Source organism: Cladophialophora bantiana, assembly GCF_000835475.1.
Source record: "Cladophialophora bantiana CBS 173.52 unplaced genomic scaffold supercont1.6, whole genome shotgun sequence".
Lineage (NCBI taxonomy): Eukaryota > Fungi > Ascomycota > Eurotiomycetes > Chaetothyriales > Herpotrichiellaceae > Cladophialophora > Cladophialophora bantiana.
The window spans coordinates 631,657-658,957 of record NW_015971580.1 but is presented as its reverse complement, the minus strand read 5'-3'; the positions used below and the strand labels follow the sequence as shown (position 1 = coordinate 658,957).

At 52.1% G+C, this 27,301-nt stretch overlaps 12 protein-coding genes across 12 annotated transcripts; 4 read left to right on the top strand and 8 right to left on the bottom strand.

The window, feature by feature from the left end:
- Positions 1-50: 50 nt before the first annotated feature.
- On the top strand, positions 51-2,392 carry Z519_04563 (uncharacterized protein; the record flags this gene model as incomplete). Its single annotated transcript, XM_016762309.1, has 2 exons — positions 51-113; positions 194-2,392. 2 exons carry the CDS (start codon positions 51-53, stop codon positions 2,390-2,392), a joined length of 2,262 nt encoding a protein of 753 aa, XP_016621256.1.
- Positions 2,393-3,053: 661 nt separating this feature from the next.
- Z519_04562 (uncharacterized protein) lies at positions 3,054-4,515 on the top strand (the record flags this gene model as incomplete). The annotated part of the gene is made up of 2 exons (XM_016762308.1): positions 3,054-3,353; positions 3,406-4,515. The coding sequence occupies 2 exons, from the start codon at positions 3,054-3,056 to the stop codon at positions 4,513-4,515; spliced, it is 1,410 nt and encodes a 469-aa protein (XP_016621255.1).
- Positions 4,516-4,859: 344 nt separating this feature from the next.
- Z519_04561 (uncharacterized protein) lies at positions 4,860-7,303 on the top strand (the record flags this gene model as incomplete). The annotated part of the gene is made up of 4 exons (XM_016762307.1): positions 4,860-5,168; positions 5,218-5,497; positions 5,548-6,254; positions 6,311-7,303. The coding sequence occupies 4 exons, from the start codon at positions 4,860-4,862 to the stop codon at positions 7,301-7,303; spliced, it is 2,289 nt and encodes a 762-aa protein (XP_016621254.1).
- A 583-nt stretch (positions 7,304-7,886) lies between these two features.
- On the bottom strand, positions 7,887-9,465 carry Z519_04560 (uncharacterized protein; the record flags this gene model as incomplete). The annotated part of the gene is made up of 2 exons (XM_016762306.1): positions 7,887-9,290; positions 9,349-9,465. 2 exons carry the CDS (start codon positions 9,463-9,465, stop codon positions 7,887-7,889), a joined length of 1,521 nt encoding a protein of 506 aa, XP_016621253.1.
- Positions 9,466-9,815: 350 nt separating this feature from the next.
- On the bottom strand, positions 9,816-11,037 carry Z519_04559 (uncharacterized protein; the record flags this gene model as incomplete). The annotated part of the gene is made up of 2 exons (XM_016762305.1): positions 9,816-10,883; positions 10,945-11,037. 2 exons carry the CDS (start codon positions 11,035-11,037, stop codon positions 9,816-9,818), a joined length of 1,161 nt encoding a protein of 386 aa, XP_016621252.1.
- Positions 11,038-11,536: 499 nt separating this feature from the next.
- On the bottom strand, positions 11,537-12,364 carry Z519_04558 (uncharacterized protein; the record flags this gene model as incomplete). Its single annotated transcript, XM_016762304.1, has 2 exons — positions 11,537-12,150; positions 12,205-12,364. The coding sequence occupies 2 exons, from the start codon at positions 12,362-12,364 to the stop codon at positions 11,537-11,539; spliced, it is 774 nt and encodes a 257-aa protein (XP_016621251.1).
- Positions 12,365-13,657: 1,293 nt separating this feature from the next.
- Positions 13,658-14,191, bottom strand: Z519_04557 (uncharacterized protein; the record flags this gene model as incomplete). The annotated part of the gene is made up of 1 exon (XM_016762303.1): positions 13,658-14,191. One exon carries the CDS (start codon positions 14,189-14,191, stop codon positions 13,658-13,660), a length of 534 nt encoding a protein of 177 aa, XP_016621250.1.
- A 539-nt stretch (positions 14,192-14,730) lies between these two features.
- Positions 14,731-16,143, bottom strand: Z519_04556 (uncharacterized protein; the record flags this gene model as incomplete). The annotated part of the gene is made up of 2 exons (XM_016762302.1): positions 14,731-15,206; positions 15,285-16,143. 2 exons carry the CDS (start codon positions 16,141-16,143, stop codon positions 14,731-14,733), a joined length of 1,335 nt encoding a protein of 444 aa, XP_016621249.1.
- Positions 16,144-16,610: 467 nt separating this feature from the next.
- On the bottom strand, positions 16,611-18,734 carry Z519_04555 (uncharacterized protein; the record flags this gene model as incomplete). Its single annotated transcript, XM_016762301.1, has 5 exons — positions 16,611-17,288; positions 17,334-17,580; positions 17,629-17,706; positions 17,757-18,625; positions 18,666-18,734. The coding sequence occupies 5 exons, from the start codon at positions 18,732-18,734 to the stop codon at positions 16,611-16,613; spliced, it is 1,941 nt and encodes a 646-aa protein (XP_016621248.1).
- A 455-nt stretch (positions 18,735-19,189) lies between these two features.
- Z519_04554 (uncharacterized protein) lies at positions 19,190-21,517 on the bottom strand (the record flags this gene model as incomplete). The annotated part of the gene is made up of 5 exons (XM_016762300.1): positions 19,190-19,250; positions 19,334-20,350; positions 20,395-20,888; positions 20,994-21,371; positions 21,425-21,517. 5 exons carry the CDS (start codon positions 21,515-21,517, stop codon positions 19,190-19,192), a joined length of 2,043 nt encoding a protein of 680 aa, XP_016621247.1.
- Positions 21,518-22,075: 558 nt separating this feature from the next.
- Positions 22,076-24,239, top strand: Z519_04553 (uncharacterized protein; the record flags this gene model as incomplete). The annotated part of the gene is made up of 10 exons (XM_016762299.1): positions 22,076-22,307; positions 22,375-22,566; positions 22,620-22,657; positions 22,748-22,769; positions 22,905-23,009; positions 23,068-23,462; positions 23,511-23,578; positions 23,637-23,809; positions 23,865-23,970; positions 24,047-24,239. 10 exons carry the CDS (start codon positions 22,076-22,078, stop codon positions 24,237-24,239), a joined length of 1,524 nt encoding a protein of 507 aa, XP_016621246.1.
- Positions 24,240-24,295: 56 nt separating this feature from the next.
- Positions 24,296-26,796, bottom strand: Z519_04552 (uncharacterized protein; the record flags this gene model as incomplete). The annotated part of the gene is made up of 3 exons (XM_016762298.1): positions 24,296-25,898; positions 26,197-26,328; positions 26,381-26,796. 3 exons carry the CDS (start codon positions 26,794-26,796, stop codon positions 24,296-24,298), a joined length of 2,151 nt encoding a protein of 716 aa, XP_016621245.1.
- Between the last annotated feature and the right edge of the window lie 505 nt (positions 26,797-27,301).

The window sequence follows — 27,301 nt, the reverse complement described above, 5'->3', positions numbered from 1 at the left end:
GGCACTCTAGTGAAAAAGCCTTGGCGTTCCTTGTTGGCATCCTGGCAGTTATGGAAGCTGAGATCCAAGCGCAAATCCCCAGCATCGACCATATCCTTTCGGAATACTCTGTTGTAAGTCACGGGAGGCGAAACCCAGCCTTGTTTCATCCCTGTTGTATCCTTTGCCAAATTGTGTTACTGACCAGCTCTAGGGATATCTTAATCATGCTTCCAAACTCTATTTCGCAGAAGACGATCCCTCTGTCCAATCTCCCCTGGCTGAAGCTCTTGATACTGTGACCTCTCTACTCGTGTCTGCTTCGGGAAACTTTTCTGAGCAGAATGAAGCTGCCATTCGCAACCTAGTCGAAAGATTCATCGCGAGGCTAAGCGAGGCAAATGGCATCGATGCCGAGCAGCGGCAGATGCCGTTTACGGCCAAAAAGCTCGAGCAGACCATCCAAGTCAGCTCGCAGCGGAATATTTCCTCTACGCTAGGGCTGACGAGCGCAGGCGTAGATCTCGAGGCCACCAATACCCGCAAGGTAGAATCAAAGGTCGACAAGAGGAAGCTCGAAAAGGCCGAGCGGAAGATTCGAGCCAAACAAGACAAGAAGGTCATGAAGAATGTCGAGTATGAGGCGTCAAGATTGCTGAACCAGCCAGACCCCACCCAATCATATGAGGAGTTCTTTATGACAGTCAATCCGCTGCAACTCGGTGCTGATGCGCAGTCGAAAAGCAAAGACATCAAGGTGGATGGAATTGACGTGTCCATTGCAGGAAAACGTATCTTGACCGACACCTCCTTGACGTTGGCATACGGCCGGAGATACGGCCTCGTCGGTCAGAACGGTATAGGGAAATCCACACTTCTGCGTGCTTTGAGTCGGCGCGAGGTCGCCATTCCAACCCATATATCTATCCTTCACGTCGAGCAAGAGATCACTGGAGATGACACCCCAGCCCTTCAGGCAGTGCTTGACGCCGATGTCTGGCGAAAACACTTGCTTGCTGAGCAAGATAAGATCTCGCAGCAGCTCGCAGCTCTTGAGGCCGAGAGGTCGAAGATGGCCGACACCTCAAAGGATGCCGGGCGGCTGGACAAAGAAAAAGATGGGCTGGATACTACCTTGGGTGACATCCAAGCCAAACTGGCCGAGATGGAATCTGACAAGGCCGAGTCTCGAGCCGCTAGCATTCTCGCGGGTCTAGGGTTCTCGCCGGAACGTCAGCAATTCGCCACCAGGACATTCTCAGGCGGTTGGCGAATGAGGCTGGCCCTGGCGCGGGCATTGTTCTGCGAACCAGACTTGTTGCTGCTTGACGAGCCTTCCAACATGTTGGATGTCCCATCGATCACATTCTTGTCAAACTATCTGCAGACATATCCCAGCACCGTCTTGGTGGTCTCACATGACCGTGCCTTCTTGAACGAAGTCGCTACCGACATCATTCATCAGCATTCGGAGAGACTGGACTATTACAAGGGGGCGAACTTTGATTCGTTCTATGCTACCAAGGAGGAACGGAGAAAGAACGCCAAGCGCGAATACGAGAATCAAATGGCGCAACGGGCCCATCTGCAGGCCTTCATCGACAAATTCCGATACAACGCTGCGAAGTCGTCCGAGGCGCAGTCACGTATCAAGAAACTGGAAAGGATGCCGATTCTGGAGCCCCCCGAGGCCGAGTATACGGTCCACTTCCGGTTCCCAGATGTGGAAAAACTTTCACCGCCAATCATCCAGATGTCGAATGTCTCTTTTGGCTATACAAAGGAAAAGGCGCTGCTTCACAGCGTGGACTTGGACGTTCAACTCGACTCCAGGATTGGTATTGTGGGGCCCAATGGCGCAGGTAAAACAACGGTGCTAAAATTGTTAATTGGACAACTTCAGCCCACCACTGGGCTGATATCACAGAATCCTCGTCTCCGCGTCGGATACTTTGCACAGCACCACGTTGACGCCTTGGACATGAACACGTCTGCGGTTGGGTTCATGCAGAAGACGTACCCTGGCAAGACCGATGAAGAGTATCGGCGACATCTCGGAGCATTTGGGATTACAGGAATGACTGGGCTACAGAAACTCGAACTGTTGTCCGGTGGCCAAAAATCCCGAGTGGCATTTGCTTGTTTGTCCTTGACAAACCCACATATCCTGGTGCTGGACGAGCCGTCGAATCACCTGGACATCGAGGCGATGGATGCCCTTTCCACAGCCTTGCAGCAGTTTCAAGGCGGGGTTTTGATGGTTAGTCACGACGTGACGATGCTTCAGAACGTCTGCACTAGTCTGTGGGTCTGTGACAAGGGCACTGTCGAGAAATTCCCTGGCGACATCAACGCGTACAAGAGACAGATAAGTGCGCAAGCGAATGAGGCTGGAGTGGTTCAAGCACATTGATGAGGATACGCATAATACGAGAGACAGATCATAGAAATAGCGATGAAACACGGAAGCAATGGCCTTGCTACCGCACCGGGCGAATTCCGCGAATAAATCTGTATCAAACCTTCTCCTTGTGACGCGGCTCCGTGGCTTGTGCTCCGGATACCTGGAGATGCCGGGCAATCAATTGAAGGGCGCTGTTGTGCTGCCATGTATGCATATTGAACAACAGCAATCCTGTATACCGTTTGGTTGATCGCTGATTGTTGACTGCGGGCCAGGGGGTGGTAGGCTGTACTTGTAAATGAAGCACATCGGATATGGCGGCATCAATGTCCGACTCGCCACTGGTGTCCAAGATCGCGACGTGGGCCGCCGTCTGCGCGCCGTGATCCTCCCAAGATCCTTCCAAGCTTCTTGGCTTCCAGATGCGTGAAGACGCAGACATGAGATCATCGACTCGTTTGTGATAGACCTCTGGCCTGGCGACAGCCCCTTCCCGTTGTGCATATAGATCCAAGGCAGGACCTGCTTCGCCATTATGGGTCTTTCTTCTGCTGCTGTCCGCAAGAGGCGTCTCCTCGAACTTCGCCCTCTACACCCTCACTGAAGCTGGGTTGAGCGCCTCGCCGTCGACAGTGAAATCTTTTCTCGTTCACAATCCCACCCGAAAATCATGAAGGCATTCTTCGTGGCGGCGGTGACGCTGTTCGCCGTCCCCTTCACCATCGGGCAATCGTCTTCAAGCTGCGGTCCGGCACCCTCCGGCTCCATCCAACCCTCCCTCGCCTACGGATACCGCATGCAGGTTGTTGCGACCGGCTTGTCCAAGCCTCGCGGCATACTCCTTGACAAGGCTGGTAATCTCATGGTTGTTGAGCAGGGAAGAGGTGTGATTTCGGCACATACCCTGAGCGAGGACAATGCGGGCTGTGTCTCCGTCGGCACGTCCACGGACGTCACGTCAGCGTTAAGTGTGAGAGCATTTGTTGTTGCTTGATGGACCACGAGAGTTGATAATACTATAGCTGAATCATGGCATAGAGTTGTCCAGCGATGGGGAAACTCTCTATGCTTCCTCCTCGGACCAGGTCTTTGCCTGGCAATATTCCCAGTCGTCGAGGACCGTGTCGAATCGCACTACAGTCGTCACCAACATGGCTGGTACGGACCACACCACTCGCACCCTATTGCTCTCCAAGAAGGCCCCAGGTCTACTTGTGGTGACCAGAGGCAGCACCTCCAACATTGACTTTGCAGCTGCAAGCTTGAGTTCGGGTCATTCTCAGATCAAGGCGTTCAACTTGACTAATCGGACCAGCACTCCTTATGATTTCAGCACAGCTGGGCTGCGACTGGGTTGGGGACTGAGGAATGATGTTGGCATTGCAGAACATCCTGTTTCTGGAGGAGTGTTCTCTGTAGAGAATTCTGCCGATCAAATCACCCGAATGGGCGTCGACGTACACCAAGATAACCCCGCGGAAGAGTTGAACTTCCTGGGGTATCTGAATGGGACCCATTACGCTCACCAAGGCGGCAACTTTGGTTATCCATGGTGCTTCTCGGCATGGGCTGTTCAGGACCTGCCAGACCATACCAACTTGACGGTTGGCAGCCAGTTTGCCATAGATGCCAGCCCTGATTCGAACAACCAGAATCGGACTGATGCTTATTGTGCGGAGCAGTTACCTGCACGTTTGGTCTTCCAGGCTCACATGGCCCCTCTCGATATCAAGTTCAACAACAGTGGTACGGAAGCTTGGATTACCTTCCACGGAAGTTGGGACCGAGACACGCCTACTGGGTATAAACTGAGTGTTGTGGCGTTCCACGACAATGGCCAGCCCGTCGACGACCTTCAGAGTCAAACAGCTGCTCGTGATATCTTTGCCAACGCAGACAACTCAAAGTGTCCCGACGACTGTTTCCGACCCGTTGGCATGGCAATTGATGATCGTGGCCGAATCTTCGTGTCGTCGGACGCCTCTGGCGAGATCTATCTCATTTCCAAAGTGTCAGGGGGTAACGGGTCCTCAAACCCTTCAGGTTCATCCATTGCAGCGTCCATACCCTTTTCCCTATGGCCCATTGCGTTGTTTTCCAGCGTTGCCATCCTAGGGGCCCTGGTGATATGATCTGTCGGAAATATAGAGGGAAACGTTATACATGAGATCACGATTCATTATCTGCGTTTTGGCGAAGCGGGTCGGCCAGGAACGAACACGAGGAGTTACATCAATTTTCTAAGAGTACAATGCCACACCTTGACACGTTGCGGATGTTCACTTCACTTTTGGCACTCGGGATTCCCTCAGACTACCAGTCCATCTGCCCGTTAGAGCAGTCAGTTTGAGTCTGAAGCCGCTTCTGGGGTTCATTACAGGCCCACCCTGTGCTTCTTGTATCTCCTTTAGAGTGATCTCTCTTTTGCGTGGTGGCTCCCGAAGCTGTTATTGCTGACAGCCCTCGATGTCGGATCATGGATTTTCCGACAGTCGACATAGCTTTCAACAGCCTCGTCGACGCCTCGTCCGACACCGACACCGTCCTCTCTGATCCACCCACCGAACTTGATGATATGGACCTTGAAATTGAGCAGAACTTCGACAAATTGACCTTCACTAGGCCTCTTCCGAGGGAGGGTCTGAAGCGCAAGTCAATCTCGAGCTCAATCATTTCTGACGATTCGATGAGTGATACTACCGGTGTGGCGGACAATTGGTCTCTGTCAAAGAAGCCCAGATTATCTCTCCATGTCCACAGCAAGTTCGAAAGCGTCCCAACTGAAGTCAGCTCTGAGAGACTTGAGTGAAACACTGCCTCTGACCATCTAGCAGATCCTAAACGAGGTTGTGTCATTCCTGCACGATGATCAAGATCTCTTCAACTTGATGTGCGCCTGCAAAACCTTCGCCAATGCTCTTATTCCACCTGAGTCGGCGGCCTGGCGCCAGCGCTTCAACTCTATATTCGACTGGCCGTTCATTGATCGTTCGACTGAGTTCGCTCCAGCATATCAACTGCGGAAATTCGTGCTCAAACATTTTACAGCGTTTACCGACCCAGATGACGAGAGACTGCTGGTTCAATTGGAGGTTGTGAGGGACATGGTCTTGGGTAAGTTCACGTCGTGCTACCCAGTGTCAAGAAGCTCATTTCCGGGCCAGAGGCCTACAATCAACCCCAAAAGCATCTTCCTCCACCGTCGACATCTCGCAACCTTGCGGCATTTGCATCTCCTCACCACTCACCGTGGATGCGAATGTTTCTATCATGTCCCTTTTTTCCCAGTCGCAACCAACGATACGGCCAAGCACATCCACTCTTCGATTCATTACAGCTGACCTTATCACATCTGCTGCTGTCACCGGCCTCCCAGATGGCCCATACTGTGAATTCATCGAGGACGAACTATGACCTGGCTGTTGTGTACGATTGGGGTCAACCCTTATCTCTTCTATATCGCAAATTGACACATAAGATGGCGGCGCCAGTCATGTCCAAGGCAGGGGGGAAGCCCAGTCATTTGAGATCGTGCAGACTTTCTCGCAAACCCAGCAAGCCGACGCACGAGCTGGACACCTTTGCGTTGCTTCATATTCGCAACTTCTGGCATCGTCATCTTATCGAAACAGGAAAGGGTTTTGGATCGACCGACATGGCTGAGAACACATATGCTAAGATGGCAAAGGAGCTCATGCGCCATGGGATCACTCCAAAGAAATGGGAAAGGCCACTCGAGGAAAATTCATTGCTCCAGATTCCCACGGAGTGGTACGGACACTATTCGACACTCGCTAACTGGCCAAGGAAGCGGCAGCAGCTGGAGGAAGTACAAAGCCTAGCTGAAGACTGGCAGGAAGTTGACCCTATGGTAAGTGATTTAGACTCAACATTCCCCGAATAGTCGGTGCATGGGACTTAGTACAGGATCAGAAACTTGATTTTGCCGTCTCCACGGATAACAACGTCGACGGTTTCTGGTCTCCCATTTTCAACGGCATTCCAGCTCTTCAAAAGACGATGCCGGAGCTCACATCCCCTCAATGCATCTTCATCCGAGGACTGGCCTCCTTTGTACAGATATCATCTCCTAGCTATGTCGGGAGAAGTTCTGACCCAGTGTCACATGCCACACTCACACTACCCGCGGTGCCACAGTTACCCAAATATCACCCCTACTTGGCCCTGCGTCTTCGGGGCGTCATACACTCTATCCCTGCCCAACCGCAGCCGACGGAGGACTTGGACACAGACCACAGCATTCCAGGTTTTAATCGTCTTGTCATGATCCTCTACAAACCTTCCAAACGCTACCTAATCCAGGTCCTCGAGCATGCGGAGGAAGAGTATGGTGATACGTTTACAACTGCCCTTACGACACAGATGATACAAAATAATACTGCCACCGGTGCAGGCACAGCTACGACTTTTGATCCAGTCGAAATCGACGCCGGGCTCGATAACTATCTCCATTCTAAACTCCTCTCAAACCCTCTCTGGTGTGACGGCTCCAAGCTCGACAAAGTCGCTATCGAGGAGATGGAGGAGAGATTCAGACTCAGCGAGTATTTGGACTGGAACGACATTGAGTATGCTTATGCCTACGAAGGCATCTTAAATCCCGGTGGGAAGATCATGATGGGAAGGTGGTGGCGGGTTGCTCTACTGGGCGACGGGGACGGCATGGAGTGGAACGACAGTTTGGGATTGCTGGAGGATGAAGACGACAACACTATGGACCTAGATGGGGCAGGAAGTGAACAAGGGCAGGACGAAGCTGAGAATTCTCCCGCAGAGACAGGAGGAGCCGAACAGACATCTGGTGCGAATGGCAATGGAAACGGCAACTCGACGACGACCACGACGGGTGACGATCGACATCAAAAGCGAGAGCGAGGGCCCTTCATTTTCTGGTGCTGATCAATTCTTGGAGACAAGACACGAGTGTTCAAAGGTGCTTTGCGTTCATTCTTTGGGGGGTAGGCATGTTCCTGGATATGGAGTCCATAACTGGATACGACAACGACGAAACCAACATACAGCGGAAGGAGACCTTGGGTGACGTCTCAAAAGCAGAGCAGAGCAGAGCAGGGCAGGGCAGAATATTCGAAGATTCCCGAACTACGCCTTGATTTACCTTTGCCTTGATTGAGCTTGACATACAGCAGTCTAGAAGTCAAGGTCTAAGCTAACTAAATACAAAGTACTCTGTAACGTAATGGTGATATAAGACCCCTTTGAGTGCAGAAAGTGGAAACCATCACGCCGGCTCGGGATGATGCGAGGCAGGCACGCACTTGCTCACTCGCTCACAGAGCCCGCACACAAGCAATCAAGCAAGCAATTCTCACGCCCACCCGCCCTGAGGAGCAGACCGGCAGATAGATCGACGGAGCAGAGACAGAGCGCTGAATTTTTGTCTTGGAAAAGTGATATCAGAATTCCAGAGACAATGAGACCCCGAACGAGCGAAAAAGCATGGATTACTTAGGTAGGTAGGGATTTATCTATGGAAGTTGAACCACGTTGAATCCAAGTAGTCGAAATCGCTCGCCGAGATGCGTTTCTCCAGCGTCGCGCCCTCAGCACTTCCGCTTGCGCTCCTGCCCTCAACAACGGGTGGGTAAACGGCGCCGCTCATCTCAGCAGCGTCCATGGCGGCACGCTGCAGGCGGGGAGATTGGTCTGGGTAGAGCTTTCCGCCGGGGTGGAGGGCTTCGAATTGGTTCTGTGGTTGGTGCGGATACTGGTCGTCATCGAACCCGTACGTCGTATACGGTGACCGTTGGAGCAGCACTTGAGGGTCGTGCGCAGTCACTGCATCCGGAGAAGCTTTCCACTGGGGCGCACTGGCGGGAGGATAGTCCCACGAGCCGGCATAACGGTGCTGCACGTTCATATTTTCTTCCACGTCTTCTGACCAGGCGTCGCTGGTGTTCGTCGGGGCGTAGACGGCGTCCATGTCGGGGAATTCAAAGTGCGAGGTCTGGCTATTCGTAGTCGTCGCTTCGGCGGGTGCCTGCAGAGGTTCTTGCACCTGTGACGGCGTCGATATGGACGTCGATCTGCCGGTTTCTTGTAGTTCATCACCCTGTACCTCGACCTCTCGATCCCTTATCTTCCGCATCAGCTGCAGAAACTGGCTGTTTTGGAATTTCTCACTGTTGTCGTGTGACACGCTGGTGAGGAGCTGGCCTGCAGTGCGGGCCAGTTCATCCGCGTCACGGGTGTCTTGTTCTGCTGTCCGTTCCGATTTCTCGCGGTAAGCAATGGCATCACTCCCTATTCGCACGGTTTCTCTCTGGTCCGGTCGTTGCACGTCCGCGTTAGAGATCATGGCATCAGGATCGGGAGAAAATCTTGTTGCGCGTTCTTGGTCCATCTGTTGAGCGTGGGCGAAGGCGTCGGCGAAGGCGGCTTCAAAATCCACGTCGGAGATTTGTACCCTTTGTTCCATACTCATTCTTGACGACTGCTGTATTTGTTGCTGCTGTTGGAAACCCCCAGAGTAGGATTGGTACATGGGCTGTGAGTAGTCCATCATCGACTGCTGAAACATGCCGGCATTGCTCAACACTGGACCATCCCGCACCGCCTGCTTCCCTTGCGCAACCGGCGTACCTGCCCCTGACCGTTGGCGCATGAACTCATTCTGCCATGCGCCGAGCGTTGTCGACTTGATGAGCGGTGCTTCAGTGCGAAATTGTCCCGCTGGCAGCGGTTGTTGCTGGGATATGGATAGCCGTTGAAAATCGGCTGCCCAGCCTGGTGCTGGAGCAGGAGGGCCATGGTTCTGCGGGTGGAATAAATCGGGCTGCTGGAACTGGAACGGCTGCGGCGTGGACGTCTCAAAGGCATGGAAGTCGGCGTCAAGAGACCCGGCTCGAGGGTCGAGGGTGCGAAAGCCCTGCAAAGAACCAGAAGTCAATAGCGGACCGAGCAACATAGCGGGAAGATGGACTCACCTGGCCAGGCGACTGTCTATTACTGACAAGACGGTCCTGCTGCAGCGTCCGGTCTACCTGAGTGTGTTTTTGCAAGTTCTGAAGCGGGTTGGAGGGCCCGCAGAGAGCATCTGTCATTGTGACGAAGTGGGGGGTGGTAGGGTCAAGGAGAGATGCAAGTTCGCCTGGTGAGAGGCATGTCTAAATAAAATATGATAACAAGACAGGATAAAGATCGGGAATCGGGTCGCTTTCGGCCGCAAAAACTGGCTTGACGTATCGTATGAATTGTAGGTGAGTTTGGTGGTTGATGAGCAATTCACACAAGTTCGCCATCGAGGATTTGATGCCGAGGTCCAATACGATTCGGGCGTCGGGAAAATATTTATCCTGTGGCGACTGGGCCTGCTGCCCGACGAGGCTGAGGTATCCCCTCTACTCGGTATGAGGTCCGCTGTACATAGGTAGATATGGCTATGGCTGCACGCTTACTGCCCACCAATCCACCGCCAGATGCCCTTGGTGTCCTCCCTCCTGATGTCCATCCCGACCTTTGCCAATAGCTTCTCCGCCTGCCTCCATTCCCCCGGCTTGAAGTATCTAGGCTGTCGTTCGATGCCTTCTGCCTGCTCTTTCCTCCTAAGCGCCCGCTGTTCTTCCTCAATCTTATACTTTTCCCTACTTGCAGTGCTCGTTTCGCCCTGCTTAATGGCCTCAGACACCTTGTGCCAAACCCGCCTACTTTCTAACGGACCCTGCTCCTCCAAAGGCTTGACCACCATCGCCGGGAGGTTGCGTGCCGTCGCCGTGTCCACCACTTCAACCGGCCTCCGTGCTGAATCGTAGATGGTAAACGCGCCGCCTACCCACTGACCCCGGACGGTAAATAGCGGAGAGCTGGCATGTCCATCATGGTAGAGCTTGGCATGAAACGAGTTCTTCTTCCCTCTCAACCACGCTCGGCCGGAATACTCGATTTCTGCCATGATGCCATTGCTGCCAACAATGTAGTTCCTGCCTTCCATTTCTGGGTAGGGCGGCGGAGGAATCAGTCCTTCTAGACGAAGGCCTGGTAGGGTGACCAGATAGTCTTCGTCAAAGGCATCCAGGTGGAGCAAGACATGTCCAATTCGGTCAATGCAAGGCCTGCCCCTGAAGTATGTTTTCTGCCGATGATAGCCTTCCAATGTGACCTTGTACTTTTCATTCTGGATGTGATACGCCGTAATGGGCGGATGGTGACTGACCTGCTCGACCACAAGCTCTGTCTTTCCATTCTCCCCATCTTCCCGATGGGCTAGAAACAGCTCTCCAAGGATGGCGTTTAAAGGTTTCCTTTTCATCCCGCGCTGCTTGGACCATTCGGCCCGAAGAGTGCCCAGATACCATTTCAACACTGCAAGGGCACGAAGGACCTTGGAGCCCTCCTTCGCTGGGGCGACAAAGAGGCTTGGATCTTCGCACCAATAAGATGGAAACTCAGTCAACGACGTCGGGCTAAGGATGAAAGCCGGAGCGGTGATGGCGGATAGATCTCCTCCGAAACCTCGCAATGACTAGATCTAGCATTGGTACCAGGTACACATTTCCACGCAATAAGTTCTGGGTTCATGTTACCTTTATAAATCCGAAGAATTCAGCCATTCTCCCCGGCGTGAGCGGCGTCGTGTCAGACTCATCATTCTGATCTTCGGACGTCGTTTCTTTCATGACTGCGACCGGCTTGGATTGCGCCTAGGTGTTTCCTTGTTGTTTCCGGGTCGATTGGTGACGGGTCGATCTGCAGAATGGAGAGTAGGGATATTTTGAAAGCGCTGGGTTTCATTCATGAAAACTTAGGGAGCACAACTGCTCCTGTGCAGCCAGCCGTAAATACTCAGCACAGAGAAGGAGCGCAGGACACTCATCCTCAAGTCGGGGAGATATATATATCCCGAGATGTAGCGTCTCTGATATGACCTATGAATACGGTCTCGTGCCAGGCAGAAAGTCATTCAGAATGCTGGATGCGGAGAGTCGCGGCGGATGAAACGAAACTTCGGCGCCGCATCGGATGCGAAACTTAAGCGAACTTCCCTCTGGATCCTCCGAAACATGATGACACTTACAATTCTGCCATCTACCAAATAGCAAGCCGTCTATCTAAGAGTATGAATATAGTGTACCAGTGCATCACCGTGAAGCCAATTTGCTCGCACATCCAGGTCGATCAGAACATCCATAGCCATGCACCAGCGCAGCCCATTACAAGTCCTGCAGCCAATTCTCTCGCACTGCCACGCACTTCGACTAGGCCAGCTGCGGAATTGGCCGAAGAGCTTGCACTTGCGCTTGCAGTTGCAGTGGACGAAGCCGAGGCCGTCGAGGTTGTCGACGAGCCAGTCTCAGTACTGGCTGTGTCATTCACCACGCGGAACCAGTTGGCGGCAATCGGGTGTCCCAGACCAGCAGCTTCAGCAAAACCGGACATGTTGAAAGGGTATCTCGCATTCACATCGACAGGTGGGCTGAATGATATATAAGCCTGCGGAACAGTAAAGTCCCCGGGCTGAGGGTAGAGCAGTAACGTGTATCTGTGCGGCCCATCTCCTGCGGGCGGCGAGGGAGTCAGATACTCCGCGCCGACGGCCGTCGTGGCATTTCGTGCATTTGGCTCAACGGATAATTCGTGGTTGATGCCGACAAGGTTGGGCTGAAAGTAGTGGAGCAATTGAACCCGCGGGCCGTTCCCCGTGTTGACGTCCTCGTCGACCATGAAGAGCATGTATGTGGCTTCCTCCGTGGCGTCTTCGGGGCCATACACTGTTGGGCCATAGAGCACATCTGCACAAATGTGTTAACAATAGATGTCACGTCGAGTCAGGTCCAGACTCATACCGTCTCGGGGCAGCAGCGTTCCTGGTGGGCTAACGCTCGCCGAACTGTTGAGGAAGTCGACACGAAGGTTGGTGTCGACCTGAACGGGGAAATTTGGTGCAGATTGGGCACTAACGAGTGCAGCCAATGTAGACACACCAAGGACTGAGAAGGACTTCATATTTGCACTTAGATTAGTATCATGTAGGGATTATGGTCAATGCCAGCTTCAGAGAAAGGTGCAAGTTGAGATGTTGACTGACTTGATCCAAGGCCGTGACTTCAGGTTAAGTACTCCTATCGTGTGGGCCCATCACTGTGTCTTCGTGGGAACCAGCCTCGAGCCGGTCTGGCACTTCGCTCTAGTTGGTCCTGTCGTTACCGCACAGCAGCTTCGATTGGTGCCTGCATCATCCGCCTCCTCCATATCAACCCAAGTTGTCTGGCCACGACCAATATCTTCAGGCGTGCAATCATTCCCTCAGGTGCATGAAACCGTTTGTGTTGCTGACGAAAAATTCTGCGGGACAGGGTTTGGGATAACCAGATTCCGAATATGGGAGCATGGCCCCCATTCTCCACGGCGCTAGACAGAAGAACATTCTCAATCGGGAAGCTCTCTTCGAGAGTCGAGATCAACTGCATTATTAACTCAGCAGGCCATCTTAACAATCATTCGTTCTCGTCCTGCGTAGGCTCTGGAAATCTTGACTGACCCGCGAAGTAAAGTGTCCCCTTGTAAGGGGCTGAGAATGCCAGAACTTACCCAAAGGAGGTTGAAATCTTACCCCCGATCATCCAGCAGCCAGATACTCGGATGAAGCATAGTTTGTTCATCATTTCGGGCTCCCAACGAGCTCGAAGGATTATCAGATATAAGACGCGCGAACCACTGACGATTGCAGGGCGTCCTTCAGCTCTATCCGCCGAAAACATTTGATAGCCCTGGTGGAACCCGGAAGCGTTCCGTCACTCATCTCGCTTCGGCCCCCTGGATGAGCTGAGCACAGGTAAAACCGCTTGCTTCTCTTGCTCTTGCGCCGTGTCAACGTTTTGCATTGGCTTTTCTCAAGGTCAATTTGCACATCCATCGGAAGTGTACCGCAAATGGTGCAATCGAACAAGTAGGCATCGTGAAAGACGAAGCTCAGGTGGCAGTCCGCTAGAACTCTGAATTTCTCGTTGCTTCGAGTATATCTCCTCTTACATTTTCTCCAAGTGACCTTTGACAGATGATCCCCTTGCTATGCAGTCACCTCGTGGGTTTGGCCAAGTTGACATTGAAAGCTCAAGCACCATTATAGCGATCGTACAAGTCGCTTAGATCCTGTACATGAACCGACCAAGGTCATTGAAAATATTGAAATCTTGCCAGAGCCCCGCTTGACCGATGTTGAAAAGAAATGAGCGAGATGTGCGGTAACCAACCAAGTCCACTGGGTCTGACTCCCACGTTCGAGGGCTCGGAACTTCTTTATGAAGGTCCTGTTGCGAATCTTCCGGCTCGAAGTTCCTCTTCCGTCCTCCTTCTCCAGGAGTCAGATACCCTGGCCCAGTCCACATCGCCTAGTCGCCCGAGGGCTCGACAACCATCGCAATCAACATAATCGCTCAGGGTGCAGGAAGCATGGCATGCGGGACAGATATCGTGCACTTGCTTATGCCAACTCGCATTGTGAAAGTTCCAACCAGTCTTCTGGATCCAGAAGTTGCTAACCTCGCAGCCAATGATGGTGTTCCAATATTCCTCACGGCGAGGTCTGTTGGTGAGGCAGTGATTGCACAAGCGGAGGTCGGCCGGCATCCAGGGCTTCAATTGGGTCATGAGTTCCGGAACATCAAAAACGGCCTTTGGGAGAAAGCCCGCATACTTGGGCGAGGTGGGCGAGAGACAAAGCTGGACGTTGCGCGCTGCAATGGCCATGCGTTTGCAAGTTAGTGCCAGGGCAACCTGGGATGGAGCGTGAGCGACATTGTCGTATACTGCAAGAAGAATCTCATAGGGCATCATTAAGAGGAGAGATTGGCCCTTGTACTCCAAGTCGGTATTCTTGAGGATCTACAGAAGTCAGACCCTCGGCTAGAGAACACAACTGGGACCCAACTGCACCTCTTCGGAAACGATGAACCTTGATGAGAGTTTCCTTTCGAAGTCATGGCTTTTTGCTTTGCATTTGAGTGGCTTTCGAGGCACCGGGCACGAATCCTCTTTCGTCTTCGTTCCAATGCCCGCGGGAATGCCGGTCCAAAGAGCCATGGAGTAACCTCTCGACGATCTGGCGGTAATCAGAGGTAAATAAAGGCCCCGTGCTGGTCGCAATGCTGCTTCACTATGGTGAACCTCTTTCGACGATCTTACCTGAGGTACCGATCGTCGAGTAAGAAGAACCTGGACTAGAGTCGTACGAGGTCCGCGACGACTTGTAGGAGATAAGCAGCCAGCCCAGCCGCATTCGGCGATGAGTCTCCAGGCACGACGCTATACCATTTACATGATAGTCTAATGCTAGACCCGGCAGTAGCCGCCTTGGCGTCTCGGCGCTATTCTCACATCTCGATTACAATTTTCCCATTCGTTTTGCCCTCCCAAATGTCCTTCAGCCCCTCGTCAGCATTCTCCAAAGGCAGCACTTTGCCAATACATGGTTTGATGCCGGTGGTGGCTATGAAATCCAGCAAGTTGACGAATTCCTCACGTGTGCCCGTATAAACCCCTGTCAGGGTGATCTGATTTACGAAGAGATGCATCAAGTTTAGGGTGATGTTTTTAGAGGCGCCCTCCGAGTGAACTCCGCATGACACTACCGTGCCGCCTGGTTTCACGGAAGCCAAAGAGTGGGACATTGTCGATGCTCCTGACGTGTCGAACACAGCATCCACGAGATATGGCACCTTCGCGCCGGGCTCGAAAGTACCTTCTGCGCCAAGCGAGCTTGCGAGGTCGCGCTTCGCTTTCGTCCGGCCCGTCGCCCATACGCGGAAACCAGCAGCCGAGCCCATCTGAATGAGTGCTGTCGTGACCCCTGCAAATAGTCAAATGTCAGTCATCGCCATGGAGGATATAAAAAAGGCAAATCCAAATTCAGCGGCTGAGTTCTTACCGCCAGATGATCCTTGTACCAGAACAGTTTGGCCAGCTCTAAGTTTCGCCTGCGTGAACATCATTCGGTAGGCTGTCAACCAGGCAATTCCCATCACGCTTGCTGATTTCGCATCCAGTCCCTTGGGCCTGGGCACGGCATTTCTTTTGGGAATTATGGCATATTCGGCCAGATTCCCTTGGACAAGTTCGCCGAATACGTGTCTTTTTGGGTCAATCGTCTCATTTCCTTTCCAGTCGGGATCCCCCATGTTTGGATAGATGGCAATCTCTGTCCCATCCTCAAGTATCCCGGCACCTTCATTGCCCAGGATCATTGGATAGCGGATCTCATGCATCAGCATTCCTCGCAAGGTGAAGATGTCGTGGAAGTTTAAACCCACAGCCTGCATCTTCACTCGGACCCATCCTTCCTTAGGCTCCGGGATATTCCTTTGGCCGATCCGGATTGATGACAATGGGTCCTGCGGACTAGCCACCGACGCATAGACCGCCCGCATGGTCGGCTTCTTAGGATCGACATCGCCCATGTTGAGATGTGTTATCTTGTCATTCTTGACCGAGGCGAGAAGGAACAAGTCGAAGGGTTCGTGAATCCCAAATTCTTTGCCAAAGTCTCCGTCCATCATGATGTGGGTGTGCGTCTTGCCGTCATCTTGGATGGCTTGATCCAGGACTTTGACTCGCCCCTGATGGCCTATGATGCCGTGTTCGCACAAGGCTGTTATCGCATCACCAGTGAAACTCTTCCCATCATCGATGACCTCAGCATCCGATGCAAAAGCACTCAACATGACTTCGAGATTTGCGGTATTGATACCCTCAAGAAATCGATTGACGGGTGCGTGAGGAGAAGCCATTGTGAGAGCTGTTGGATCTGTCGAGCTGTATGAGTTCTTCGAGCTGGAAGGAGACCAAGGTTGTATATATTCTGCGGAGGAGGCGCAAGCATAATGTCTGCCCTGATTGGCTCCGTAGAAATGGAGGTGAATGGTAATGGGCTCCAGTCATAAGCCAACAAGCAATGGCAGGAGCATTATGTAAGTCATTGCTGGCTTACAGCACGTGACGGTGAGCCATTTCGTCCGGATAGACCAGCGGAACGGGAGTTGACCGTTGTTGATAACGATTTTGGGCGTTGGAGAGTAAACCATCTGATGTACTTGACCGCCAGGAAGTGGGCGAAATGGCGTCGTACGGATATTGGACCCAGTGTACAGCAGACTATGGGTCAATTTCATCATCTGTGAAGTATGATCCAGTGTGATTCGGTGTGATCGATTCTGCCACGATTCGCGGTCAAAGCAGCCGAGTGGCCAGGATGAGTTCATCCAAAGCGATGCGGGAAGTCGAACTTTTGTTGGAGGTTATCACTTTCCAGCCAGGATATAAGCTCATTGTAAGTGCGATGATCATACAGCGGCAAGCTTGTGCGCTCAGCATTTGCTTCAATAAAATCAGCCCGATATTGACGCTGGAACTCTGCGTAGCGTGTCGGACTTCTCTCGCCGTCCAGAGAGAGGATAATGGAAGAGTCAGACGGCAAACCATGCACACGGTCGCGAACGTTTTCTCCTCGAGGGCCTGTCCTCGACAGATCGACGATTTTTAGTCTGGCCATGAGCGAGTTGAAGTCGGTGAGAACCCTTGCGCAATCGGCGGCGTACTCTTTGTTGCTACTTTGGTCCACATCCAGGATGGAAATGACAAAACCAACTTCCTCATAGTCTTCTTGTGCCTCACTATGGGCCAGAAGCTGATAAAGCTGCAATGTGAGAGCAGCATTGAACAAATAATGCACGCTGGAAACTGACAGCCTCGCTGGCCGTTGTAGGTTCAAAAGTCGATGCCAGAGGCGGATGTTTCTTCTTGCAGCATCTGCACAGAGATCGAGTTCCGCCTTGTGCGATATTTCAAGGCCTGTTGTTCGACGGTTCAAAAGCATATCTGCTGTAAATCTCTTGACGTTGATGAAGAGCAAAGGTCGGACAGTAAGAATGATGAGCTGCAATGTTAGCAAAGTTGCCTTTGGGCATTCTGATCAGCTCACCTGATTATGAGCCATGTGCAGCTCCCCAACAGCGCGATCCCGGCTCAAATTCTCCTCTGTACCTATAACGGCAGCCGGAAGGTTTTTTGACCAAGATTTCAACAACCTGAGGGCTTTCTGAATGCATAAAGTCGTCATGAGAGGTTCATCGCTCTGGCGTGCAACGTCATAAACGTTTGAAACTATATAGTTGGAGACCCTGGCAAGCTCAATATGAGCGCGAAGGCCATCTGCAGGAGCTAAGTCACTGTACTTCGTCAGCTTTCACTTTAGAGGCCGGGGAGAATCTGCGTACCTTGAATCTCGGGGCAGATCTAATTTGATTGCGTCGTCGGAAATAAGGGCCGGTCTTCCCATTAGGCAGCTCAGCCAACTGCAACTTGTTAGCAAATCCGAAGACTAAGAGGGAAGCTGTGGGTTGACCGATCTAGGACATAAACAGTCCAAAACAGCCGTTTGCCTCGCTCGTCGACCATCCAGGCTCGGTGAACTCCATGAACAATCAGAATATGCATTGCGACGCTGACGTAGATGTATGCAGCATCACGTCGATTGCTATTAAGCAGGTAAAACCCCAGAAGAGCAAGGACGGTTGCATCGTTAATGGTCGAATCGTCGAGGGGATTTCCAACTAGGCTTTTCGCCCTCGCGAAGAAGGTCTGTCCAAATCCAGTTTCCCACGGCGGCGCACATTTTGGATTGAATTGACAAGCAACAGCGAACGCAGCATTGGCCGTCGCCATATTAGGACTCGCTTCGATCGTCCTCACACCCTCGACATAGGCTCGATATTCGTCCAGCACAGCCTGCACATCAATCCAATAATAGATGCCTCCAGAAGCGAAAGTGCCTTCACCATTCTGAGCCGAGTGTTGAAATTCTGACAGCATAGCCGCAGCCTGCTCGTTTGTTGGGGATATGAGAGGGTCGACGGTAGTGGTCAACAGAGGTCGGCTATCATGAGTCTGATATTTGCCCAGCGCCGAGATGAAGGCCGTGGCATCCGGGTTCGAGGCACCTGTCCAAGCGGCCTCGAAGGCCAGCGGAAACACCGTCGCCATATATTCTCGTAAGTGATTTAGGAAAGTGGCGCCTGAAGATTCACCGAGATAGCGCACCGTGCCATCGGGATCTTGAAGGATACGCCCTTCTCGGAAGTGTTGACTGTCTTCGGCCATGTCCTCGCCGTAATTTTCGGGAGGTCTAGGTTCTTCGGGAGCACGGTTGTTTGCTTGAATATGCTGAATCAACTTATCCCTCTCACGTTGCGAAGGGATGGCTTCTGCGAGAGCCTGTTCCAGCAACGCACATCTTGCTTTGAGCGTATCGTACTCTTGGCGTGGGATCGAGACGGTCTGCACGGCTTGAGGATACAAACACTCGCGCGACGATTTGCGGCATCTCTCGCATGGCTGGCCTCCAGAGCATTTGGCCCGTTTAATATTGCAATTATTGCATCTTGATTCGGGACGCGGAGAGTAAGTTTCAAGGCATACAAACAACGCAAGGGGCAGGGGAGGGGTCCTACGCTTGGGCAATTCTCTTCCGTAGCTCCGGTGCAATTCTATGCCGCCGAGGGTTGACAGGTAGACGCTCCATCCGCCGGGCCTACCACCACGGACCAAGGTGGGATGGCTTGGGAGGGGGCGACATAGCGCGTTTGACGGTCCAGGGGGATGACGAAATGCTTCTGGACGAGACTATAGCAGACAGCTACCTCGACTCACCTTCCACTTCCTGCCAGGCGTTGAATAAAATTGAGTCAGTGAGAAAGGAGAGGAGCCTTGCTACTGAGAAGGAAGAAAAGATGGAGCTCTAGAGCGACACTCGATTTATAAGGAAAGTTTGCCGAGCTCTTAATTTCCGAGCTGCGCATCCTCGTATTCCGTGCTCCTCCCATTGCCCGTGCCCAGTGCCCTGTACCTTGTACCTCGTATCCTCACCCTCACCTGCAATGCATCTCCACAAACTCACGCCAAACACCCCGTACCTAGAGGTACCTCTCTCTAACTCCTGGCGAAAGCAACCCGCTCCCGATCATCGATCCAGGCCAGCTAAACCAGGCTTTGCTCGTACACTCCCCTGAGTGCCCGTCCACCGCCTCCGAAAATGTCCCATCCCACAACATCACGCCACAGATCTTCTTCCATGCTACAGCCTCTCCCTGCGCGTCGCCCGTCATCTGAGCATACTTCCATTGCTGGAAATATCCCAGTGTCCACGGCCCTGGCGTATGAACGCTGCCCAAGCCTCCAAAAGCTCCGTCACCATAGTACCCTCCTTCATTTGCAGCGGTGAAGGCGAATTCCATCGTGCCTTGCCACGCTTGCTTTTCAATGCTGGTCCTTATGAAACCCCACAAGGGAGCAAAAAGTGTTGGCAGGTCATTGGCATCGTGGTAAAATGTCCGCTGACCCGCACCATCCACCAGGTACGAGAACGAGGGCGAACCTCGCAATGGATCAGCACACAGGAAATGCTTCAACGTTGCAGTACGCACGTCTTCAGCGAAGCCCGCCAGCCGCTTCCCCAATGGAGAACCCGTCACCTGCGTCATTACTTTCGCAAGCCTGGACAACGCGTGCCACAACAAAATGTGACTCGAGAAGTGGAACGGATATTCTACCGCATCATCGCCCGGAGTTTCATCAGTCGGGAAGAGTCCAGTAGATTGATCCCTCTTTAATTCGATGAGGGCCAGGACTTGAGACAGAGCGTCTGACTGCAGGATTTCTTCCACAAATGGTTGTTCCTCTGGAAAGGTCTCCCAGAAGTCACAGACCTCCAGCAGCGGATAGCACTGCTGGTCCAGCTGAAACACTGCCCCGTCTTTGGGCCGGCCTGTTGTGAGATATGACCTGTGCCAGAAGTGGTGTGGCTGCTGTGCATATCGGAAAATCCATGTCAAATGACCCTTAGCCGTGGCTTTGATCACTTGAGAGTAAGCGACGCAAGTTTCTCCCTCTGACAACCTCTGAAGGTTCCGGTACACTTGGATCAAAAATTGAATCTGCCAACTTTTGGGGGTTAGCAACAACAAACGGGATTTGCTGACACTTACTAATTGTCTCTCATCCACCCGAGCGGTAAAGCAACATGATCCGTTAGGAGGCAAACGGCATGCTTGGAAGGCGACAGCGGGACCGTGCAGTTACCAAGGATGTACTCCAGGTTTCTGCGGACGATGAACTTGCTGGTAGTCTCTTGGTCCTGCCAAAGCGGTGGTAATCCAACTACTGGTGAAAGATTTGCCTCGCGAGACGTCTGAAAACCAGTTCCCGGCCGCAAGGTGAATTTTGCCGTCAGCGCCCTCGACGCTCGTGGCGGAATCACCAAGGTCTGACAACATGCTCCTTCTACAGGACAGTTCACAAAAGTCTTCTCTTGAAGAGCCTCCTGCAAGTTGACCCACTGACCGTCGCTTTCCAAATGTCCTTCAAATTGTGCACCAAGGGGAGCGTTGACGATCTGAAAGCCCCGGCCACCATCAGCGATGCTGACTTTGTTCTCTGACTTGGGGATTGGAATTGGTCCCCCTTCAGTAAGTTGCCCATACTGATTCATCGTTAGCATCGGCAAGAGCATCGGCAAGCCCATTTCAGAAACGCAGAGTCTTAAAAGAGCTCTGCTATAGCGATATATTTTATGGAGAAAACTCACCGATGCCCGGTTGACGCTGATACCACAATCCATAGTGTACATTAAATGGGACGTTGAGTCGCAAAAAGACTTCACCTCCGAAGATTGAATGACCTCTCCATCTTCGGTGACGCGCAGAGATGTCGTTATTGCCAGACCGTCAATCGTGCGGGAAGAGATTGTCGCCCGGCCCAAGCCGTCGAGGGTTACTTTCGTGTCCAGGGTCTCGACTTCGAAACGCAGCCCGAAACCTGGCTTGCCCGTCTTGACGGACTTCAGCATTCGAGTTCGGTACTCTCGTACGTATGGAGTATCTCTGAACCTAGTGCCATCGAACTGCACATAGGGCTCAGCGAGAACAATGCCATGTTTGGGGTGGAAGGCGCTTATTTGCAGGATCTGGCACTGTTGTCAGCAGGTTGTACTTTTGATTGCCCCGAGGCCAATGATACCGTTCCCCGAAAATCAGTTGATACTGAAATTCCATTGAAGCCTATGTCGATGGTCTTTGATCGCTTGCCAGCGTCCTCGTGGTCAACTGCCATCGTGGTCGATTGTTTGCCGCGAGAAGTCTCTATGTCAGCAACTGGAGCTCAGCCCTCACTTCAGGGCAGCCGGAGCAGTTGGTACTTATGGGAGGAACATGCAGAATGGAGGGCCTTTGAACCATTCCTATCAAGGTGACATATGCCGTCTATCCACTTTGCCATCGCGGGTACTCTACCCGTATGTTCCACCAAGCTTGCTTGGCTATCGAAGGCCGCCAGTCAACTCGGCGCACAACACCCCACACAAAAACCTTTGTCAAAACCGGGTAGCTGTCATGGTCTGGGGTTCCTGGGGGTTTTTCTTGCCTACCTGCGACGCCTTTACATCACTCTCCGCACCTAGTACTCTCCCGCATCTTGATTGTCGCTTCCAAATCGGTGTCGCCTGTACGGTTACTGTACCCGCACGCGGAACTTCGCCATTATGCCTATGGGTAGGATATAAAGCTGGGCCACTTGCTTCAGGTAGGAGAGATGTCTGATCTCGTTTGAACATACTCGGAGTTATAGTTCTGCGCGATTTCTGATTCTGATAACACTTCTTCATTGACCCAGATGTCTGAGAAACAACTCTCGGACCATGTCGAGGCTGGTTGGTCTCCCATTGAGACCGATCGTCAGGCGAGCGGAAACGTGCCTGCTGGTCACGTCCCCGTGACAAATGAAGAGAAAGCTCTGAACCGGGCGTTGAACCGGAAATTTGATATTGCACTCCTGCCTTTCCTGTCGTTGTTATATCTCTTCAACGGCCTGGATCGGGGTAATGTGGGAAATGCTGAGACCCAAGGTGAGTCCAGTCCAAGGACATTGATGCCAGTCAAACTTTAGCCTTTCTCCTGACACTGTCATGCTAGGCTTTACGAAGGACATCGGAGCTCACCCGGACGATCTCAACCTGGCTGTGAGCTTGTTCTTCATCACTTTCGTGCTATTCCAGCCTCCCTCCGCTGCCATAGGAAGATATCTGGGAGCGAAGAACTGGGTGCCTGTCATCATGGTTTGCTGGGGCATCCTCACCATTTGCCAGGCTTTCATAAAAGGGCGAGGTTTGACGGGAGCAAACCGTTCCCACCGAGACAATTGTTGACCCTGTTGGCAGGTACGCTCATTGGTACGCGTCTACTCATTGGCCTTTTCGTAAGTCTTCCTCGAGAACCCTTCACTGGTGTTGGAGGAACAAGCACCGGTGTTTCCTGATAGAACTATTCAGTGCTAATTCTAGAACAGGAAGCTGGATTCTATCCTTGCTGTAAGTCCAGTCGCTCTTGTCGCGTCTGAAATTCCCTTTTTTCAACAGATTGCGCACAAGCGATGCTCTAAACACCGCCCCTGTGGAGGAATGTGTCTTGAACAACACTGACTTTATACGTGTGACACATCTCAGGTGTCTTCTACCTGTCAACTTTCTATACGCGCTTCGACCTTGCCGTCCGCATAGGACTCTTTTACGGCCAATATGCCATCGCTGGTGCGTTCTCTGGCTCTATCGGTAAGTATTGTCCATCTTCATTTGCAAGATGAAAACGAACGCTGAACGAGTGATCAAGCGTATGGCATTTTCCACATCAAGACCGGTTCGCTCAAAAACTGGCAATACCTCTTCATCATCGAAGGCGGCGCTACGTGCCTGATCGCCATTATCGCGTGGTTCTGGCTGCCTCTCGGTCCGGGCAGCGCATGGTTTCTGAGAGAAAAAGACCGTGCATACGCGGTGGAGCGGATCCGCTTGGACAACGCGATGTACGCGCAGCATACCTATGGCGACAGCGGGGTCGAAAACGAGAGGTTGACTCGACGAGACGTGATTGAGACGGCAAAGGACTGGAAGCTCTGGTATGTGCTCTTTTTCAACATACTAGCTAGCGTCCCTGGTCAAGCCTTCTCTGTGTTTCTCCCCCTTGTTGTTTCCGGGTTGGGATATTCCTCGATCGAGGCAAACTTGGTAAAGAGTCCACACCCTCCGTGCGCAAGAAGGTTCTAATTCTTCCAGATGTCTGTGCCGCCATATATTTGTGGAGCAGTTGGGCTGTACATCTTCGCCGTCAGTTCCGACCGGATGTAAGCAATCGTCCCGCTTTCATTTATGCGGCAAACCTACTCACATCCAGTATCTTAGGAAGGAACGTGGCTATCACATTTTTGTCGGTCTCCTAATCACACTCGTCGGGCTTATCATCACCGTCACTGCCCAAGGCCACGGCGGCAAGTACGCTGGCTTGTGCATCTTGCTGTTCGGCAGTTATGTGTCTGCGCCGTTGACCGTGGCGTGGCTAAGCGGGAATACTCCTGGTACGTGCGCACCCCGGAAGATACGGGAAGCTTCGCTAATGCAAAGAGTGTTTAGAGCCCGGCAAGAGAGCACTCGTCTTGGGCGTCAATGGATTCGGAAATCTGTCTGGCGTCATCGGCTCTCAACTCTTCCGCGCATCGTATGGACCGAAGTACCTGATGTAAGTCACATACACCCAAGAACCAACGCAACTCGTTCGTCTTGATCATAGACTAATATTCTCACCCTTCCAACAGACCATTCTATGTGACGTTGGCATTCATCGCAGTGGCATTGGCCGGATACCTTGCGTACCGTTTCACATTGGCAGCGGTCAACAGGCGACGGCAAGCCAAACTGGCGGCCATGAGCCCCGAAGAGATCGAAGACGAGAAAACCAATCCCCGAAGATATGCGGACCGGAAGTACACTTTTATTTACGGCCTGTAAAGCCATCTTCCTCGTTGGGAGGCTCGATTGCGAGCGCGACCGGTGGGTAGCCCCGGTCAACCATGGTCACTCAGATTGTAAGAAACATTTTGATTGTGCAGCTGCACCTGGGTTTGAGTTCTTCTTGTCCGTTTGAGAATCTGGCGTATACGGCAAATCTGTTTGAGATCGTTCCACAACGGCAGCGTCCATTGACCAGAAACGCGAAGGGTGTGTGCAGCCAACGGACAAGTCGCGCTGCTGGCGGTAGCCGAATTCACACATGAGAGTGCTTTAATCTTTGTGCGGACGATTTTCTGCAATCTCTGTCTTCTGTATACTGGCCCCGTTTCAGTAAAACATATGCCAGATCGTCCAGGGCAACCCAAGTTTTTGGGGTCCTTTTTTCCGACACCGGCTCTGCTCCAATCAGCGCCCTTTCGGGCAAGATCAAAAGCAGTATTATAGTCACCCCGGCGCAGGTAATGCCGACAAACGTAATGACAACGGTCGAGTTTTACTCCAAGCAGTTTCCCTTCAACATCGTGGTCAATAACCTTCTTCGCGTGGGATGCGTAAATATCTCCGATTTCTGGTTTCTCGTCTTCCGGTTTGGGGAACGTTTCAGAGAGTTTGATCAAAAGACCGTCGGCGACACTGTCGAGCTTTCCTTCCGTCAAAAGCTTTCTCATTCCTAGATGCACTAGCTGGTGCATGTTGAAAACTCTGCCATCATCGCTGGTGACCAGGTGGTAATTTTCAAGGATGGCTATCGCGTCAATGAGTTTAGGGGTCTCGCCATACTGCTCCTCAGAATCTTCCAGCAAGAGATCCCTCGGTATTTGCGATCGATCAACGGTGGCCATGGTCGAGAGGAGTTTGACTGCCTGCTTGTTGCTATTCTTAATTTGTAGAAACGAGATGTAGCAGGTGAACGCCACTGGATGTCGTTGAAACTTGCGTTTTCGATATCGTCCATGTGCTTCGAATTCCTTGCTGAGAGTATCCATGATGGTCGACTCAGAGTGTTGCGGTCCACCCTCGAGGAGCTTCAGGTAGTCCGACACCGAGGCGTTGAACTTCTTACGTTCAGAGATGTAGCAAGCGGCCTGTGTAATGGCAAGAGCCAGATACTGAAGGTAAGCCCCAAGAAGCTTCTCGAGATCATTAGAAGAGACACTCTCAGGCCCTAGGCCACTTCGGCTGAAGATGAGCTCTGCCGTTTCTGCGTTTGTCATTTCATCCACGTTAATGACAGCGTCGATTCGTTCGGAAGCAAATCGATTCGCAACAGCGAAGGTTCTGGTTGTGAGCGGGATCGACCCCACGTTGCTGTCCGGAAAGAAATTCGACAGTGGCTCCTGAGCGTCATCATCACATTCGTATGGATCATCCCGATATGGATCATCCTGATACGAGTCAGGGTAGAATAAGCGCAGCTCATCTGCATTGTCAATGATCAGCAGCCATACTCCGGAGTCCTGACCCTCAAGCCATTGCTTAGCAACTTGGGCCACATCGGCTCTAGCGAGATCTATACCAGGAATCTCTACAACGCTGACGAGCCTCCGAAAGCTCTGATGAAAACTGCCGCTTGTGCTCGCGTTGATCCAGTACACAGAGGTTGTTGGAGAGTCCGCTTGTACGCGGTATGCGTGCTCCAGAGCGATCTGCGTTTTGCTAGATCTCAGTCAGTTCATGTTTTAACGGATTTTCTCGGTTGGTTTCCACCCTGCGCCTCCAATTCCTTCCGGTACCGCTCGTCTGTTGCCTTTTGTCACATTGAGTGACCGCGAAATATGGTCAATGAAACTCTGACGTTCGACTTATTTGGTGTTTTGAGGAAATTCGACCATCAGATTCACTCTATGAGTTCGCGGTAAGCTCTCTTGCGCACGAGAATCGATGTTCACCTACAGTTGAGAATGTTAGACATGAAATAGCGGGGATGATGTGAAATATAATCCTTCCTACCAACGTTGCCTCTAGCCTGTCCAATTTTGTGGACAGTTGTGTGACAGTGTTTTGTGCTGTGAGGAAGCTGCATTTGAGATCACCAATCTTTTGATCGACGACGACGAGCTGGAGCTCCAGAGCCCTCAGAAATCTCCTACTAGTTGTGAGCCTGGTCAAAATCTAGCCTCGAATTCCGGGAAACGCACGGTTGTATTTCATTGATGATAATCAACAATGATCCTTTCCGTCGGTTGAGTTGATTGAACAAATCGTCAAGGCCCCCTTCTTCTCGCAGTTTGCGGAACGTCGTGAAGAGCTTGTCGAGTTTCGGATGGCCTTTTCCCTTGATCGTTCCTAGAATCGATTTGTACTTCACTCCGATGTCTGTAACAAGTTCGCTGCATACCTTCAGATTTACAATGACAATTTTCTCCTCGAAGGCTGGTTCATTCTGCACAGCTTGCACTATGTCTCTGAACTCCTCCATCTCACTCTGCCACCGACTCAACTGGTCAGGCAGGGTGTGGTACGCGTCCCAGACCTGCTTCACCAGCGAAATGGCCTCGACAACCTGCTCGACCAGTTGAGATGCAACGCCCACGAGGCCAATGATTTCGGCCATGATTGCGAAGCACTGAATATCCAGGGAGCTTAACGAAACTCGGCCGAGCGACAAGCTGGTGGTACGTGACACACTTGAATACAGGCGAAGAGCTGGCGCTCAGACGGAAATACCTGTAGGGAGATATCAGCTCATTTGAGGATGCCGCAAAAGAGCCACCTGCTGGGGCCATTGGTTTTGATGCTCGATTCGATCCCATCCTGGAATGACAACAAAACGCAATCAGCACACCACCACTTTCAAGTGTTGATCAGCTGGCAACAAACCACAACCCCGTTGCAGATAGCCAGGCCTCTTTAAAGGCGGAACAAATCGATTTCTCGTCGGGCTCGACGGAAGGAGCGTGGCGTGCTTTGCGAGAGCATGGTACAGTGATCTTGTTAGGCAATGCTTTCCATGGACCAGTCGGCTCTTGTCTCGACGTTATGCTTCATCTAGAAAACGGGAAGGCGTGTCGGGAGACTTTGAATCAGCTGATTGATTTTCCCGTCCAACCACCAAATTT